The sequence below is a fragment of the Marmota monax genome, unplaced genomic scaffold (genome assembly GCF_021218885.2).
Source record: "Marmota monax isolate L192 unplaced genomic scaffold, Marmota_monax_Labrador192_F-V1.1 WCK01_AAM20220418_F8-fsc00068, whole genome shotgun sequence".
Taxonomy (NCBI): domain Eukaryota; kingdom Metazoa; phylum Chordata; class Mammalia; order Rodentia; family Sciuridae; genus Marmota; species Marmota monax.
The window spans coordinates 7,410,439-7,430,771 of record NW_026692352.1 but is presented as its reverse complement, the minus strand read 5'-3'; the positions used below and the strand labels follow the sequence as shown (position 1 = coordinate 7,430,771).

Sequence of the window (20,333 nt, the reverse complement as noted above, 5' to 3'; positions counted from 1 at the left end):
TGCAAAGTACTCCATAAAGATGGGTATAAGACATAAAGTTACCACTGTTCCTTCATTCAGTATTCAGAATCTAGTAGGGCAACTAAGTCATAGACAAAAATAACATGGAACATTATAATGTTATGACTTAAGAGAGGCCTAAATGAAGTTCTGCAGAGATTCTGAGAAAGAAGGGGTGACTTCCAGTTAAGAAGATTAAATAAAATTTCTCAGAGGAGGTACCATTGGAGTGGGACTTTGAAGGGATGATGAATTTGGACACATGGATATAGGAATAGGGAAGGACATTCTCAGATGAGTGAATATATCATAAGAAAGTAGCAAGACAGGGGCTGGGGCTGGGGCTCAGTGGCAGAGTACCCGGCTTGCACATGTGAGGCACTGGGTTCAATCCTTAGCACCACATAAAAATAAATAAACAAAGATATAGCGTCCATCTATAACTAAAAAATATATTTTTTAAAAAAGAAAGTAGCAAGACAGAAACGAAATTAGATGTCTCATTAAAAGCAACAGGTCCTTGCTGTTAGTGTGTAAGGCATAATGAAGAATAATGGTAAAACATGGCTTAAGATAGATTTTGGAAGTCCTGGAAAGTAAGGCTATGACATTTGGCATATATCAAGTTTGTATTTTAAGAAAATCATTTTTGGGCCTGGGTGTGGTGGTGCACGCCTATAATCCCAGTGGCTCAGGAGGCTGAGGCAGGAGGATGACAAGTTCAAAGTCAACCTCAGCAACTTACAGAGGCCCTGACTCTAAATAAAATGTTTAAAAAAGGCTGAGGATATGGCTTAGTAGTTAAGCACCCTGAGTTCAAGTCCCAATACCAAAAAAACAGTATTTATGAGGCTGGGTGTATAAGCTCAGTGGCATAGTGCTTTCCTTGCCTAGTATCAATCCCTTGAGTTCTAACCCCAGAATTGCCAAAAAAAAATTAGAAGAAAAAAGAAAAGAAAAAAAAAATCATTTTGGAAGTTGTGATGTGGAAAGTGGCTATGAGCAGAGAGACTAGCTATACACTTTACTTTTTAACTAGGAAAAATGCATATGATGTATGAGCTCTAGGCCAAATTCTGGCCACTGAATTGTGCCACTTTCACACACAATTAACATAAAATGGTATTGTTTGCTTTTAATGTAGAATCAATTCTAGTGTCCAATAAAGGTCTGTATATTAACTAACTTTCCACTCTAGCCTATATGGGTACATGCAATTGTAAGAGCAATGAAAAAGGAAGGAGACCTGGATTCTATTTCAAGCTCTGTTATTAGGTTACACTGTAATCTTGATCAAGTCATATAACTCTTCTAAGCCTCAGTTTCCCCTTTTCAAATGAGAATAATAATATTATTTAATAAAATGACATTTTATAGGAATGAGTAAAGAATAAATGAAATCATATAGATGAAATTATTTTGATGCATTCAGACTGTCATTAATATCCTAGCATCTGAGGACTCTACTTTTTAGTTTCCATCTCCACACTGACTTGATGACTGACTGGATTTAGATTTAAGTCTAGAATTTACCAGTGTAGTTATATCATCAGCCTGAGACCCTTGGAAGGGCTGATTTCTGACTTCTCTTCTCTTACAGGTGAGTGTAAATTACACTGCTAGTAAAGTCCATCATAAGGAAAAGAAATGGGCAAGAATTCAGAAAGGGTATCAGTGTGGTAACTTATGAAATCCAAGAGGAAATAATAATGAATTCTTCCTGGGGGTGCTGGCAAAAATTACAAATAGGTGACATTCGAAGTGGATTGAAGTGTCAGTAGCATGGAGAAGGGAGAGCTTGCAGGTAGAGGAGCAGCACCACAAGCTCCTAGAGGCTGAAAAATACAGGAATGGCATGAAGTAAATGTGTTGCCAGGCTCTGAGAAGAACTTTGAGCTACAGAACAGCGGGTTACACAGTAATTTGGTGATTTTAACCTCCTTTTTCTTTTTCACTTTTGCAGATACTTGGATCTTTGTTGCTTTGGGAAAGGATAGAACTGTACCTGCACACGTGTCATAAGGTAGGATGTTTGATCGTCATGGGGGACTTGAGATCAGGACTGAATGTGCTCTTTGGCATTTAGTGTTATCATACATGATTGCCCTTCTCTCATTATTGCCCTAAAAAAAGAGATCTATTGATACAATTTTAACTAAAATTATTAAATTTCTTAAAGTTGTAACCAATTTACTGAAGGAACTGAACCCAAACTTTATTCTTTCTCACTACTTCATGTTGAACTCACTCTGTGGCCCTGTTCTTCCCAACCTAATGAGATCTTAGGCAAATTTCTTACTTTCCCAGTCCTTTTTAGTCACAAGAACATTCTCCTTTCAATCATGAAAAATTTTAGTTCATCACTGGCTGTGGTGGCGCACGTCTATAATCCCAGAAGCTTGAGAGGCTGAAGGAGGATCGTGATTTCAAAACCAGTATCAGCAACTTAGTGAGGCCCTAAGCAATTCTGTAATTCAGTGAGACCCTGTCCCATAAAAAAAAAAAAAGAAAAAAAAGAGATTCACAGCATTGGAGACAGGAGTCCCCTGTGTTTCTCCTTTACTAGCAAAGCAATAAGCCTTGCTTTTCCTTTTTCTCAAAACCGTGTCCTCATTATTGGATTGGCATTGGGGATGAAGACCAAACTTTCAGCAACAAATCTGGTGACCCAGATGGGACCCAAGAGCAGCCCCCGCTGCAGCTTTCTTGGGCAGGCCTGGCTCTCCAAGGAACCCTACTTCCATGCTGAAGATGCAAGGTGCCTGGCAAACTTGTTGAGAGCCAACTGCTGGAGAGTTAGGAGATGGGTGAGTTTGCCTCAGATTGAACCAAGAGCTATTCCTTTGAGTGAAGGAAGGGACTTTGGGACTGTCCCAGAAGCTGTGAAGCTCCTTTTGCTTTGGGGAACTCCCGCCTTCTCTCCCTGAACAGTAGAGGTTGCTCCTTGTGGTCTACTTTGAGAAAAAGGAAACTGAACTCAGGAAAGTCACAACAACTTTGGCCATTTGGTAAGCCCCTGGTGTGCACACTGAGATCCCTGATTCCACACATCTGGTTCATTTGTGAAGGAACACCTATAGGACCCCCCTATAGATATAAGCCTATCTAAGATAATGATTTACTATAATGATGTCCCTTTTGAATAGCTTTCTGGATAATTGCAGTTGGAATTGGTCTATCAAAAGTAAAGTAAGTGGAAGAAATTTGTATGTGCAGGTCTATTTTAAAGCTTCCTTTCTGTCAGCCCTTGTTTCAGTGATCTTCTCTTGTCTGTGTTTTTTTTATTTCTGTTGCTGGCCCTTTAAGACATGGGCCATGCTGCATTGCTCTTACAAGTAGTCTCTTGAGCACAGAGATCTTGGCTTTCTATACCACCTATAGGTATAAGCCTGTCTAAGAGAAGGACATTTTACTGTAACACAATCTGGCCTTTGGAGTTGATCTGTTGGGGCTAAAGTATATGAAAGAGATTTTGTATGTATAGGCATTTATGCAGTTGCATGATAGGGGTCTGAACCATTGGGGTCTAATTTGAAGGTGCCAAAGGTACTGCCTCTGATATGCAAGGATTGCAGGACACCAGAAGAAAGGGTTATAAAAGATTTAAATATTTTAAACCCAGTGCTGACACTCCCAGCACTGTTTCTTAGCCTGGCCCCAGGCAGCCAAAGATCATTTTACTGTAGGTCAAGGACACCAGCCCTAAACTGGGGGGGGGGGGGGGGGAAGTCCCAGAAAAGCTGCCTTAGCTGTAGGAAAACAGCTAAAGAGAACCTGACCTCTGCCATGCCTTCCAGCCCCTTTGCCCATGGTAGGTGAAGCTGCTGGCCACAAAGGATGTTGCAATAGGTTCCAGCACACTCAGTTTATGACCTGGGAATGAGAATAGTCTCCCATTTTAAGATCTAACAGGACACCTCATTTGGCCAGGGGATGGCCATCATAGGGGCAAAGTATTCCTTGCTATAAAAATACTCCATCAAACTAAGTGCATGGGGAGACTGGCAGAATAAACAACTCACTCCAAAAAGAAAAAGACAGAAACTAAGGCCAACCTATGTTTTGGAGGCAGTCTCTACAGAGGGATCTTCAAGGAAGCCTAAAGAAAAGGATGGAAAGGGCTTCCTGCATTACATATCAATATGCCTAGTATGAGAAAAAGATCCCAAAGGAGCCTCTGGGTACAATTGACAATGGGGAACTCACTTAGTAAGCCTTATGATAATGGTAAGGGAAATAGGTCAGGCTCAAAAATATATTGTTCGCCAACCCCTTAAATGCAATCTGTGAGAAAAACCATTAAGGCATAGTTTTTGTGCATTCTGGATTGTCCAGCCCTCTCATGGGATGAAATTGTTGTGTAAATTGTATGCACAGGTAACATTCATAAGGTCTGTTTCAGAATATGAATTTAAGAAAGGGTTGAAACTAAACTGAAGGGGTTGAAACTGAAACTAAAAAAGACAAAGGAAAGATACAGGTACGGAGATATTTTTTAGAAAATTAGAAGGTAAAAGAAATGTTTCTGAATGAGAAAGTATTTTTTCCAGTAAAGTAGTATTCTTGGGCTAAAGTCCAAGAGGAAAGAGAATAAAACTAAGGATGTAAAGTTGTGAATGTCTAAGTAGCAGAAGTTTGTGGAAGGTAAATCTCAAAAAGTTTGTGTTTGTGATTACATTGGCTATAATTGCACAAAGTTATTGGAAATTTAATGCAATTATATGAAGCAAAGTCTGAAACACGGATCTCTTATCAAGATAATTTTCTTGTATTTGTTAGGTTTCATTACCTGGGGAAACTAAATCTTAAAGGAATTAGGGTTTGTACCTGATTTAAAGTCATAAACGCTTTGTAACTGGTTAAACAAACGTCGCTTAGGTTATAAATATATGGTTTAGACAGATATGGTTGACTAAATACATGTGATTAGGTATATGTATGCATCTGAGAACTATATCTGTCTAAGCCTTGTCTAAATGTTATTTAAAAGTTTATAAAATGAAAGTTTATGTAAGTTTACTGGCAAGATAACCAATAAGTGCTCTCTTTTATATACATTATATCTCACATAGACCGGCCACACTGTCATTTTGAAGACCTGTCTTATATCGGTTTGCTTTGACTAAGTCAATTTCTGATCATTAACAGCATTTTCTAAATGTATAAGAGATTTAAAGCTATCCTTTGATTTTTATTAACCCATGCAGACATGTGATTATTTGATACTGTACACTTTGGATTCTAAATTGTACTTTAAAAGTTAATTAAATGTAAAGTTTAGGAGAGCATTTTTCCAAGTTGGTGTTCTCTGAATTAAAATTTTGTGTAGCAAAAGTCTCAGATAAAATAAAAATAACAAATTTGGTTGGTATTTATTCATGTCATTTGATGTTTTATAGCTGGATAAAGTAAGCTGTTGTCAATAAACTATATATACAATTTTGTGTTACTCTTCACACTGGAATTGGAATTTAAATGCATTTTTGGAAGATAATAATGAGATCCCGGTCTAAAGGTGACATTGTAAAACATGGAAGCATTCTGCCACTTTCTCCACAAAAAGACAGTTAAAAGTTCTCTTAATCTTTCTTTGATTCATGTTTTAAATGTAATGTTGTATTGTTATTTGTGAAGAGCTCTGCCTTACCTGAAATAAGGCCCTGCCTCCAACCTTATTCTATGTGGGAATGGCTTCAAAATAGGCTAGACTTCAGATCATTTAAAGTTGTGTTCAAAAGATTGATTTTTGTTGTAAAGACTACTGTGATCTCAAACAAGAGGTATAATATATAACTAAGTAAAGGTTCAGGATTATAAAAGTTATTTTTCTTGGTTCACAGATATTACATAATATGTTTTTGCTTTATAATTTTATTTTGTATTTTCCTTTTAGACTTTATATAACTATTGCCTGTTAGCGTTTTGTAGAGGTACTGCTTCTTTAAGAGAGAGAGAGAGAGAGAGAGAGAGAGAGAGAGAATGAGAACACACCTGAGTTAATTTGAGATAATAAGCCATCACCTACAGGAAAGATAGTATATATAATGCTGACTACCAGTATTAACACTAACCCCAATTAAATGAAAGAGGTAACTAAGATTATAGATGTTGGAGTTATAACCTGTGACTCCCTCTTTAAGACTGGTGAATGGCTTGCTGGGTGTTTAAAACCAAAAATGTAGAAACCAAAGAAAAGGAAGTAAAAGCGCCAAGGAAAAAGCAGTCAACATTTTGGCCCTTGCCCTATAAGGTCAATCAAGACTCAGAGAACAATGGGAACCCTCTCTGGGCCCTGCAGCTCTGGTGAGTCACCTGATCTGCTTATCAAGGAGATGGAGAGGACCCTAGAGAATAAGAAGCCAACCAGTGCACATTCTGCAAAGAGGAGAGTCATCAGAGACAGAAACATCCCTGATACTTCCAGTAGAAGACACTTATTGTCAGCAGGACTCTGGCCCATCCTAGCAGATGGCACCACTGGTTGAGGAAAGCTAAAGGAGACAAGAGGCTTCAGACATGTCCCCAAGAGTGATCTCTGAGGAATCTCAGCTGCCTCTGAAGAATAGGTAGGAACAAGGTCAGTTTTGACCAACTTAAACATAAAGTGGACCATTGGTACACTTATAGCCTAAGTGTAACAGGGGTTCACTTGAATGTATCCCTTGTGGCTTTGAAACTTACATGTTTTTCCCCAGTCTTCTTTTTCCTAAATTTCTCCTACCTGTTCTTCTTTTCCCTAACCTCTTCCCTGATCTTCTTTCCCCTGATCTTCTCTGGTATTCTTTTCCCTAAACTTCTCCTTCCTTATCTTCTCTTTCCTGATCTCTCCTCCCTAATCTCATTTTCTCTGAATCACCTCTATAAAAGCCCCCTGTTCCTGCTGATGGGCAGAATCGCAGCCTTTGGGACAGGAGTCCCCTGTGTTTCTCCTTTGCTAGCAAAGTAAAAAACCTTCTTTTTTCTTTTTCTCAAAACCATGTCCTCGCTATTGGATTGGCATTGAGGACAAGGACTGAGCTTTCAACATTTGCACAGCCCTACATGGACATTTAAAAGGAAAAACAATGGTTTTTAAAAATGTAACCTAAGAGGTACACTTGTGTTAGCTCTACCAAAAGTAAGTAAAGCTGGAGGCTATAAAGGAAGGGTTCTTGGGTGAGAGTGACTAATAATAATAATGATCATAAAGGACTCTTTTGAGTCACAAATTTGTCCTGAGTTAATTTGAGCCTGATCTCATAGACCTACAAATTTTCCTAACTTCCTACATTGATAAAGTTGATCTTTTTTTTTACTGATATGATTATGAGTTGTTGTCTTCATGTTTTTCAGAGACTGGCTTAAATACTAACTGCTTTTGTGCTAATTATTTACAAAAAAGTAATGCTTCGCTGTCTTGCTTATTGTTGTCTTAGCATGATCCCTTCCCTGTGTATGCCTTTTCCAGTCACCTGCCATCTGCCACTGTGGACCTCTGAACTGCTTTGATTATGAATACCCTTAACTATTCATGCCCCAACTGATAGAGAATAAGGACTTTGAGTTACTTCCCCCTAACTTTGCCCTCTTTCAGCAGGAAGCAGCTTGAAGGTGTTCATCACCCATTTTTTCCATAGAAATGGAAATGTAGAAATTGACAGAGGGGAAATGTAACAGTGGTCCACTTTATGTTTGAATATAACCCTTGATGCTCGGCCACTGCAACTTATTTTTAAAATGGACATGTTTCTTTCTCTTTCTCTCTCCCTGCTCCTCCATAATCTCTCCCACTCTCTAATCTCAGAGGAAATAGGATTACCTTTCTTCCCCATTTTAGGCAGATTTATCTGTCCTTGAGTACACACCCACCATAAGAATGAAGTAATACAGAAAGTAATATAGACTTTGGGAACGGTACCAGAAGATCTCAGAAATGACTCAATCCCAAATTAGCAAGTGAATCACAAATCTGACAGACAATCATGGAATATAGCCTTTGAATCACCTCTTTAAAAGCCCCCTGTTCCTGATGATGGGCAGAAGCACAGCCTTTGGGACTGGAGTCCCCTGTGTTTCTCCTTTGCTAGCAAAGCAATAAACCTTCTTTTTCCTTTTTCTTAAAAAGAAAAAAAAAGGCTGAGGATGTAGCTCAGTGGTTAAGTGCCCTGAGGTTCAATCACTGGTACCTAAATAAATATTTAGTTCATGGAAACTGTCATGCTAAGTGAAATCAACCAGTCCCAAAAAATCACAGTTCAGGTGTTTTATCCTGATAAGTGAAAATTGATCCAAAATAAAGGGGAGGATAAAAAAGAAACTAGAAGATTGGTGGAGTAGCAGAGGGGAATGAAGGGAAGAGAAGAGGGATGGGAGAGGCAAAAGACAATGGAATGAATCTGATCTAACTTTCCTTGTACGTGTATTAATATACATGGTGAAATCTCACCATCATGTACCATCCACAAGATACTAATTTTAAAAAGAACTATAAGTAAATAGCAGAAATATCAGTTGAGCAGAGGGAAGGGAACAGGAGTAGGGTCAGGTAGGAGAGATGGAGGGAAAGGGAAAGTACTAGGGTCTGAATTAGAACAAATTATATTCCATGCTTTTATAATGATGTCAAAATGAATCCTATTGTTATATATGACTAAAATGGAAAAAAATGTTCAACATCTCTAGTAAATAAAGAAATGCAAAGCAAAACTATTCTAAGATTTTATCTCACTCCAGTCAGAATGGCAATGATCAAGAATACAAGCAACAGTAAATGTTGGCAAGGTTGTGGGGGAAAAGGGTACACTCATATGTTGCTGGTGGGACTGCAAATTGGTGCAACCACTGTGGAAAGCAGTATGGAGATTCCTCAGAATCTTGGAATGGAACCACCATTTGATCTTGTTATCTTGGAATGGAACCACCATTTGATTAAGTTATCCCACTTCTTGGTCTATCTCTGAAGAGCTTAAAAGCAGTGTACTACAGTGATGTTTATAGAAGCTCATTAATGTTTATAGAAGCTCAGTTCACAATAGCTAAACTGTGGAACCAACCTAGATGCCCTTTAACCGATGAATGGATAAGGAAAATTTGGTATATGTACCTAATGGAATATAACTCAGCCTTAAAGAAGAATGAAATTATGGCATTTGCCAGTAAATGGATGGAGCTGGAGCATATCATGCTAAGTGAAATAAGCCAATCCCAAAGAACCAAAGACCGAATGTTTTCTCTGATATGAAGATGCTGATTCATAATAAGGGAGGGGGCTAGGGAATAATAGAGATCCTTTATATTAGACAGAGGAAAGTGAAAGGAGGGGAGAGGTTTGGGGGTAGGAAGGATAATAGAATGAATCTGACATAATGACCCTATGTGCACATATGATTACATGATTGGTATATTTCTACATTATATACAACCAGAAGAATGAGAAATTGTACTCCATTTATGTATGATGTGTCAAAATGCATTCTACTAGTGTGTATAACTAATTATAGCAAATAAAAATACAAAAGAACAAGAAATATGTAAATATTAAAAAAAGAACCAATGATGGGCTGGGGTTCTGGCTCAGCGATAGAACGCTCGCCTAGCTTGTGGGAGACACTGGGTTCGATCCTTAGCACCACATAAAAATAAATAAAATAAAGGTATTATGTGCAACTACAACTAAAAAAATTTTTTTTAAAGAACCAATGAAAAAAAGTTAGTTCATTATAATAACCCAAACCACAGCTTTATTGATTTTAAAGCTTTCCCCTCCCTATTTGGACCTGATCCAAGGCTGGAAATCTATATTGGTGGAGAGAGCATGGTGGTCCTTTTACCTTTCCTCCCCCCAAATGGGGTGTAGGGAAAGAGGAGGGAGACAAGAGCACTGTCCTGCAAGGTGGCACAAGCTGGCATCTAGGTACATGAACAGTTGGCTTGTTTCCCTTGTGTCATTTTACTGTGTGTGTGTTTTCAGGGACTCTTCTCTGAAAATCTTGACTGAAACTCTGTTGGTGGAGTCAATGCCTATAATCTTCCTTTCTTTTCTTTTTTTTTTTAAATATGCTCTCATTTTTATTGCAATATGTCCATTTTTGTGAGGATGGAGAGTTAGATTTCAAAACAATTTTCCATTTAAGGGTCTTTTATACATAAATTGCCATCATGACTAGTATTCAAAATATCTTTAATATTACAAGATTCACTTGGTGAACATAAAACTTCTATACTTTACTCAATGGAAAACAAAAAAAGCTATTTTTTAAAGAAACATACAGATAAAAGGAATGAACACTGAGGTACTAGGATAAATTGATGACAGTTAATGAAATTCAATTAACATTCCTTTGGGAAGGACTAAAGTCATTACCAAAAAAGTGCTTTTACTTCCATGCTGCCCTGTCCCAGAAAGGCTTGCCAAGGTAGATAAAGTATATAAATGCTATATAGCACGACACAGAACTACAGTCAAGTGCAACTATAAATAATAGAGAAAGGTTTGCCATTTGACCAGTGGATAATACATTTAAGGCATTGAACTTGGTTACCTTTTGCAGAATTCTAAACTGTTCACATTAACAATCACATTCATTGTAGTGCTTGCTACAAGGGAGGCATATAACCAATTATTTTGGCTAAAATAAGACAGGAAAGCGTTCCTTTTGTTCTATTTAAAAATAGCCATATTAAAATCTAATGGCAATTACTGGCAAATAGATGGAAGGGCCCATAGGAAAGCAAAAAATAAAATCTTAATACTATTCTAGTGGACTGAGGTAGAGAAATGAAAATCCCTTAAAATGTAAATAGCACTTGACTGTTATAATGGGTTTCCTTCAAGTGAAACAACTGCATTGCCTCCTAGTTTCTCTCCAAGTGTTGAATAGTCCTTAATATGAGCAAGCCATTTACTTGCCATTCATGTTTAATGCCTATAAATTTCTTTTTAATGGCATCTTTAGAGGTAGCAGAAATCATATTGCTTTTTAAGGTTGCATTTTGGGGAGTCCAGAATATTAAATGCTAGGTTTTCTACATTCTTGTTTCGTATGTGATACTGTACAGAGTATATCAGCGATAATTCAGAATTAGCAACTTCACAAAGATGTGTAAGAGTCCTTTGCAGTATCACCAGTATTGCCTATTTATCTATATTGCTTAAACCCAAGAGAACTGCTTTGTTTTTTCATCTTTTCTTGTGTAGATTTCCTTACTTTCATATCATTAAAAACTTTGATGTCTTCATCATTCACTCTAACTCCAGATGCCATAGTGCCTACAACTCTGGCTCTGGCTCTGTGACCCTGCCGCAGTCTGGCTGGGCACAAAATAACCGAGCCACTACAAAGCCTTGTAGATTCAAACAGCAACTCTTTATTCCCGAACTCTCACCGGCACTCTACACGCACATTCTGGGAAAAATACACTCCCTCCACTGGGCTCTGCGTACGAATACTCTCAGAACCCCGTGAGAACTCAACGGGAACTCCGAAGGAGCAGGCGCTTGAGGCAGCAGGATCAGGATCCGCCCTAATCCTGGGGCTGCCCTATTCCCAGCAGGATCCACCCTAAACCTGGAGCCACCCTATTCCCAGCAGGATCCACCCTAAACCCGGAGCCACCCTAATCCCTGAGCAGGGTCACCTTTCAAACCAAAATGCCATGCGTCATTCCTACTTGGCTATGGCTCTCAGCATCTCCCCCCTTCTTATTAACTAAACAACAAGCAATGTGGCTTAGGGACCGTGCCTGTTAGGTTATCCAATTCAACATATGGTCCTTACCCGTCATCGGATGAGCTGACCTCTAGGCGTCAGCCTCCTGTCTTAGGTCGGTACCACTGCAATTGGATCTTACCCGTCACTGACTACCGGTCCAGCACACAGCCATACTTGTGGATAGGCCTATGCACCAGTGGGGGGGTAAGGTTCTTTGCCTCACCTCTGTTGGCCCCCAAATTTGGCCTTGGTGCCAGTGGGGGGGGTGAGGTTCTTTGCCTCACCTCTGTTGGCCCCCAAATTTTAGACCATCACTAGCAGAAGGGAGGAGGATACAGAAATGCCATGACACCAAGCCAATTAACGGCTCTTATGGAAAAATTGTATCACCATCAGCAAAGATACGCCAGCACTACCACAATTCGCTGCACCAACAGATAGTTCACAATGCATACAAGTGATACATAGTCCAGGCAAGTTCTGCAAGCAGTTCAAAGCGGAGGAATCTATCAATATGTCCATTTCCTCCCAAAGTAAATCAACTCCTTGATTGAGCATTACTTGTTGAGTTATTATTCATTGATGCATCAGTTTATACAGTTTACTGTGATAGCTATCATAGAAGCTGTAGTTTGGTTTTATCTTTGTCCTTACTGGCACTGGGATGAAAATAGGAATTCTGGCAATGATGCTAAAAAAAAAAAAATGTAACATTCCAACAGGTACAAAGAAAACAATTTTCTGAACAATTGACATTATCCTGAACAGAATCATTAAATATAATGAAAAGGAAAGGTGAAAGTAAACAAACAGATCTGTTAACCACCTTTAAAAACAATCCTTAACAGCTGTTTACCTAATTTAAATTAAACCATTTAAATCACGTGAATAAAAAAAAATTCGAATCCATTTTTTCATGAGCGCTCTTCATATATGATATATGGACATACGCACACACAGACATACAACACAAAACACAAGAGTGCACACAAACGTACAACACATAAGACAATAGTAAAGGCCTTGTAGCTTTACACAGGTGAAATCTCCATTGCAATGTTTAAAAACTCCACAGTCAAAAAATAAAACTGATCAGAAAAACATTAACATATGTCTGTATGAGCTCAAAAAATAAAATAGAACTTTATGATGTGGGAAAAGGCAATAATAAAATAGATATTGAAAAAAGCACCCTGGTTAATCACTGTTGCAGATGTAAGAATAGCCAAGCTGGAGCTCTGGATATCAGCTGTTATGGATTTGAGTCAAATCATTTTCTTTTTGGTCTGTAGAAATCACTTTGGTTAGTCTCTCTGGAATCCAAATTGGCTGCTGTTCTCCCTGTGGAAACACACAAACAGAACCCCGACTCCAGACAATCACTGGGTCAGGACCTTTCCATTGTCCTGTTAGAATATCCTTCCAAAGTACCTTAGGCTTATGTACATTTTTTGGATACATATGCCTTTCCATAGCACTAAGTCCTGATGAATCCAAATTTTAAAAGTTTAGAGTAAAAATAGTTATTTTAAGTTTATCTTTGGGGGATATATACCCCTTCCCAATTCCCTCTTTTTGCTTTAATAAATACATTTTAATAGTTTGATGAGCTCTTTCAACTATGCCTTGTCCCTGTGGATTGTATGGGATTCCTGTTAAGTAAAACATTATCTGATTTTTCTTCAGGGATGATGTTCCAAAATATCCTATATGCATCCTTTGGAAATTTAAATATCCTTTTAAATTCAAATCTTCCAAAAGCATTTTGCCTTAGTTTTTAGAATTACTTTAGTCTTTTTAATTTTTTGATGTGGTTTTAAACCAATTTCCTTCTAGTTTAATGTTTTCTAAATTGGCTCTTGTCTGTAAATTTTAACACCTTCATCTGAGACTTCTAATATCTGCACCACCAGAAATTAAAGTTGATGGGCTTTTTGAAAGAATTACTAATAATCTCCTTGTTCTTCTATTTTATCCAATATTTGACTGTAAACTTCTCTCTTGTACCTTTTTCTATCTTGAATGTCTATCTAATAGTTGTCTTAGCTTTTTGTATTTTTTATCTGAAATACCTTTACTTGACATTTTCAACCATTTTCTATCTTATTTCTATCTTCTAGTTTTTTTTCCCTAAGGTTTGTACATTCACCCTTAGTTGCCTTTTTTCCTCCTAGTTTTCTTTTGTTTCCTATTTTGTGGGTTTAAAATTCTTATCTTCCTACATCTTCTCTATCTTCCTACATCTTTTCTTTTTTTTTCACCTTCCTGTACTTCTGTCTTCAAAGTTTTTCACTTCAAATTTCTAATCTTCTTTATCCAAATGTCTTTTATCCTATTATCTTCCTATTTTTATGTTTTTTTTAAGTAATGCTTATTTTAAACTAGGCTTCGAATGACGCAATCTCTCCTCTGCCATGAAGGCATCTTAATCACCTTTAATTTAACCTTTTAAAGCCTTTTGCAACTTACTTAGACATTTTACAACTTTTTACTTTATCACACAAAGATTATCTCATTTAGAAACATTCCTTTTTTCTTCAACCTTTCATATTAAAATATATTTCCACATCTTGAAACTTTTTATATCTCTTTTCTAGCCGTTAACACTTTTTTTAAAAAATTCACATTCTGAAACAACCCTTATAAAATTTTTGAATTTAGACAAATTACTCCACTTAAATAAGATGAAATATTTTTATGTTTTTTATGGTATTATAATACTATAATTGAAACCCAACTGAAACTTCTTATACTCTTTGTATATAAATTACACATGATAGAATCTTAACTCTTAGTAACCTTGTTTTAGCAAAGACACAGACACAAAGTGATATTAAACATTTTTTTCCATTTACCAATTTATGAAAACACACATAATGTTTAAATATATTACTTTATGTAACTTAATAAGTAACGAGTACTTGATTTTATATTTAGTGGTTGATATTTTAACACTTTAGCTTTGTAAATTAATCAGATGTCTGTAAAAACCAAGATCTTAGACAAGTGTAGTAAACAGAACTAGCCGTCTCTTTCTTGTTGAAGAAAATCCTTCTACAGGATACCATGATGGTCCCATTGATATACTTAATAACTCGTCTTTAAAAAGCCATGGGCTACATTTTTGTATTGTATCAACATATGTCCTAACTGTTCTTGGTTTTACTGGGGTGCCTCCTTCCTCTAACAATTTCTCTTCCTCAGAGGCAAACAACTTCAAACCTTGAGTCAACCATTTTCCCCAGTTTGCCTGAGAAAGTTCTAGGGACAGGCAACTTGAAATAAAAACAAAATAAATCAAAACAAGAACACATTGTTTTTTGAATTGGTCACCCATTCTTTTGCTCTTCCTCAGGGACGAGCAATTTCACTTACCTCCAAGCTTCAGGCGTTCCCCTCACGGGCCGCCAAATGCCGCAATCTGGCTGGGCAAAAAATAACCGAGCCACCACAAAGCCTTGTAGATTAAACAGCAACTCTTTATTCCCGAACTCTCACTGGCACTCTACACGCACGTTCTGGGAAAAATACACTCCCTCCACTGGGCTCTGCATACCAATACTCTCAGAACCCTGTGAGAACTCAACGGGAACTCCGAAGGAGCGGGCGCTTGAGGCAGCAGGATCAGGATCCGCTCTAATCCTGGAGCCGCCCTATTCCAGCAGGATCCACCCTAAACCCGGAGCCACCCTAATCCCTGAGCAGGGTCACCTTTCAAACCAAAATGCCATGCGTCATTCCTACTTGGCTATGGCTCTCAGCATGACCCAAACAATGCCTATCTTCTTATAACCCCCCTGAAATTTCTCCTTTGAAGTCCTTTTGATCTTTTCTCAGTTTGAATTTCTTTAAAATGATGTTAGCAAGAGATCCAAGATGGCGAAATAGGGGGAGGAAGCATTCCTTGTTGCTCTGTGACTCGACTTGGGATTCAAGCAGAGAAAATACTGTTTCTCTGTGAAGCAGCAAATGCTGCCCACTGATACCCTGCTGTTTACCCCCCATTTATCCACCACGATTGCCAGCCATCTACTAGCATATCACCCACCTTTTGAGTGCAGATCACTCCCTGACTGCCACCTCTCCACTGCCATTTGCCCACCTCTTGCCTGCCCATCCCCTTCCTTTCACCTACCCATCACCCACTGCCTAAAGACCACCCACCAGTTGCCCACTTTAACCTGCAGACCACCAGCAGATTGCCCGCTGACTGGAAGTCCATTGTCACAATACCTGCAGGTTTGGTTACATGCAGCCACAGACATCTTGGGACACTGGCCTGGGCCTGCAGGTTTGCCACCATCACTGCTGCCATCTTGGGGAACAGCTGCCTCAGTATGGGGACACCAGCCAGGGTCTGAAGATATATTTTCAGGGTACCTGAAAGTCTGGTGGCAACTGAGGTCTTTCTGCTGGATGTGCTAGTGACTGCCATCTGGCTGCCTCTTTGCAGGGTTGCTCCTTTGTGTGAGTGCATCTCTGGTGGTCTCTTTGCAAAATGAAAGGGCATTGAGATCTTGGGTCTGCAGCAAGATGGAGCCTGGGGAAGCTGAAGCCCAGGTCCCTCAGAGAGCAGCGGGGTTTATGTGGGTTAGTCTGGTCTAGCAAGCCTGTGGAAAACCAAGACTAGGGGCAGTACCCCTGGAGAGGAAAGGTTGGAGAAACTAGAGAAAACCAGGTTCTCTCCAGCTCAGTGTGAGTCCTGAAGTGTGCAGGGATGGAAGGCACCAGCTACAAAGGGTGAGAAGCCTGGAAGAAGTTGTGAGAGCATCTTGCTATTGACTTTCCCACCCAACCAGTCGTACAGCACCCACTTCACTAGAGCAACTATCCATAGTGCTACATGGCTTCCCAAACAACTTTCAGATAACCCCACCTATTGGCAGAGAAGGGAAACTGAGAAATCTTTTAAAAAGCTAATGGAAGCAATTATTCATTTTTCCCCCAACATCTCTACCATCTTTGAATTCAAATATTTTTCATATATCGATTTGTTGAGGAATGGGATGTCTGAATAATATAATTTTGTTGTATATTCTTAAATTTTTACTTTATTGTTTTTGGAATATGTATAATTTTTTCTCTTATCTGTCTCTGTGGATTCTCTTTCTCACTTCTCTCATAGCCATCCTCTATTAATTCCTCCTTCACTCTTATTTTTACCTCAATCTTCTCTTCTTCTCCCTCAGAAATATCACTTCTTGCTCTACTTCTGTTCCCTCGTTGTCTATCATTTGAAATGGTCAACCCCTTTAGTAAACTTATTGTTTATATTGTAGTCAACAATTGAACACATCATTTCTGTTTATTGTGACAAAACTGTAGATGCTTAATAGGAGTTATTTGGTTTAAAGGTGTATATTGTTTGCATTGGATGCTGTTAATACTGGTCTCCATCTTAAAGGTGAGGTACTGGAAGCCTTCAGGGACACTATAAGACTACAGGGTAAAAACTGTACTGCTTCAGATCCATACTGCTAGATGGGAAGATACACAAACATGCAAAAACAAGGGAATAAAAGCTCCTCAAACAAACCAAGATGTTCCAACATTAGAATCCATAGACAACACAGTAGAAAAAATGTCAGAGAAGGAGTTTAGAATGTACATAGTTAGGCTGATCTTCGAAAGGATGATATATAAAGGAAAATACAGAAAGTAAAAGATCACTTCAATAAAGAAGCAGAGGGCTGGGGTTGTGGCTCATCGGTAGAGCGCTCACCTAGCACATGCAAGGCACTGGGTTCAGTCCTCTGCACCACATAAAAGTAAATAAATAAAGGTATTGTTTCCAACTACCACTAAAAAATAAATATTAAAAAAATAAAGAAGCAGAGATTATAAAAAAGAATCAAGCAGAAATCCTCAAAATGAAGGAAACAATAAACCAAATAAAAAATTCAATGGAAAGTATCACCAATATACTACACCACTTGGAAGATAGAACCTCAGGCCATGAAGATAAAATATATACTCTTGAAAATAAAGTCGACCTTACAGAGAAGATGGTAAGAAACCATAAACAGAACTCCAAGAAATATGAGATAACATGAAAAGACCAAATTTAAGACTTATCAGAATAGATGAGGAGTGGAGATACAAACCAAAGGAATGCACGATCCTTTCAGTAACATAATATTAGAATATTTTCAAAATCTAAAGAATGAAGTGGAAAATCAACTACAGGAGGCTTACAGGATACCCCAAATGTACAGAATTACAGCAGACCCACACCAAGGCATATTATAACAAGAATGACCAATATACAGAATAAGGATAGAATTTTAGTCTATGAGAGAAAAAAATCAAATTACACATAGGGGGAAACCAATTTTTATTTCAGTTGATTTCTCAACTCACATCCTCAAAGACGGGAGGTCCTAGAATAATATATATTAAACTCTAAAAGAAAATGGATGCCAATTGAGAATTTTCTGTCCAGCAAAATTAAGCTTTGGATTTGATGATGAAATAAAAGCTTTCCATGATAGACAAAACTTAAAAGAATTCACAACTAGAAAGTCTGCACAACACAACATTCTCAGCAAAATATTCCATGAGGAGGAAGTAAAAAAAATGAAAACCAGCAAAGGGAGGAACAACACTAAAGGAAAGGTAAATCAAAGGAGTATCTAAGTCAAGTTAAAAACCAAAAATAGGAGTTGGATTCCAAGATGACGGGCCAGAGGGAGGCAGCATCCTGTGTTGTTCTGTGACCCAGATCTCATCTAGTCAGAGTACTGCATCTGAGAGTGTAAAAATTCAACAAATAAATGACCTAACATTACATCTCAAAGCCCTAGAAAAAGGAGAACAAATCAACACCCAAAGCAGAAGAAGACAGGAAATAATTCAAATCAGAGCTGAGTGGATGTGGCTCAGCAGTAGAGCATTGTACCACAAGGCACTGGGTTTGATCCTCAGTACCACATAAAAATAAATAAATAAAAATAAAGGTATTGTGTCCAACTACAACTAAAAAATATTTTTTTAAAAAAAATCAGAGCTGAAATAAATGAAATTGAAACAAAGGAAACAATTGAAAAAATTGACAAAACGAAAAGCTGGTTCTTTGAAAAAATAAATAAAATTGATAAACTCTTAGCTACACTAATGAAGAGAAAGACAACTCAAATTACTAAAATCCATGCTGTAAAAGGAAATATCATGATAGACACTACTGAAACACAGAAGATAATTAGAAACTCTTTTGAAAATTTATATTCCAATAAAATCTCAAAGACATCGACAAATTTCTACAGACATATGATCTACCCAAACTGAATCAGGAGGACATACACATTTAAATAGATCAGTTTCAAGCAAAGATATATGAAGACACCATCAAAAGTCAACCAACCAAGAAAAGCCCAGGACCAGATGGATTCTCAGTCGAGTTCTACAAGACCTTCAAACAAGTATTAACACCAGTACTCCTCAAATTATTCCATGAAATAGAAAAGGAAGGAACCCTTCCAAACTAGTATCACCCTAATTCCAAAACTACACAAAGGCACATCAAGGAAAGAAAACTTCAGACCAATATCCCTGATGAACATAGACACAAAAATTCTCAGTAAAATTCTAGCAAATCACATACAAAAACATTAAAGACAGCACACCACGATCAAGTAGGCTTCATCCCAGGAATGCAAGGTTGCTTCAATGTGTGGAAATCAGTAAACATAATGCATCACATCAACAGACTTAAGAATCATTTGATTATCTTGATAGATAACAGAAAAAGCATTTGACAAAATACAGCACTTCTTCATGTTCAAAACACAGAAAAACTAGGGATAGTAGGAACATACCTCAACATTATAAAAACTATATATGCTGAGCCCAAGGACAACATCCTTCTAAATGGAGAAAAATTGAAAGCATACCCTCTAAAAACTGGAACAAGACATGAATATCCTCTTTCACCACTCCAACATAGTCCTTGAAACTGTAGTTAGAACAATCAGACACATGAAAGAAATTAAATAGATACAAATAGAAAAGGAAGAACTCAAAACTGTCACTATTTGCTGAGGGCATGATTCTATATTTAGAAGATCCAAAAAATTCCCCCAGAAAACTTCTATAGCTAATAAATGAATTCAGTAAAGTAGCAAGATATAAAATCAATACCCATGAATCAAATGCATATCTATACATGAGCAATGAATCCACTCAAGAGAAATTGGGAATACCACAGTAACCTGAAAAAAACAAAACAAAAAACTTGGAATCAATTTTATAAAATAGGTGAAAAACCTCTACATTGAAAACTACACAACACTAAAGAAAGAAATTGAAGAAAACCTCACAAGATGGAAAACTCTCCCATACTCTTGGATAGGCAGAATTAATATAGTCAAAATGACCATACCACCAAAAACATTATACAGATTTAATGCAATTCCTATTAAAATCCCAATGACATTCTTCATAGGACTAGAAAAAGCAACCATGAAATTCAGTTGGAAAAATAAGAAACCCAGAGCTGGTGTTGTGGCTCAGCAGTAGAGCGCTTGCCTAGCACATTTGAGGCCCTGGATTCGATCCTGAGCACCGCATAAAAATAAACAAAATAAAACTTTTGTGTCCAACTAAAAAATAAATATTTTTTAAAAAGAGACCCAGAATAGCCAAAGC

At 37.7% G+C, this 20,333-nt stretch overlaps 1 protein-coding gene and 1 pseudogene across 1 annotated transcript in view; one reads left to right on the top strand and one right to left on the bottom strand.

The window, feature by feature from the left end:
• The window catches only part of Gdpd4 (glycerophosphodiester phosphodiesterase domain containing 4), a 100,797-nt gene that overhangs the window by 10,173 nt on the left and 70,291 nt on the right, over positions 1 to 20,333 (top strand). The window contains exon 3 of the mRNA XM_046442135.1: positions 1,964 to 2,023. Within this exon, the coding sequence (XP_046298091.1) occupies positions 1,964 to 2,023 (60 nt within the window). The remainder of the gene's footprint in view (positions 1 to 1,963; positions 2,024 to 20,333) is intronic.
• LOC124091198 (cofilin-2-like) lies at positions 10,793 to 11,243 on the bottom strand (annotated as a pseudogene).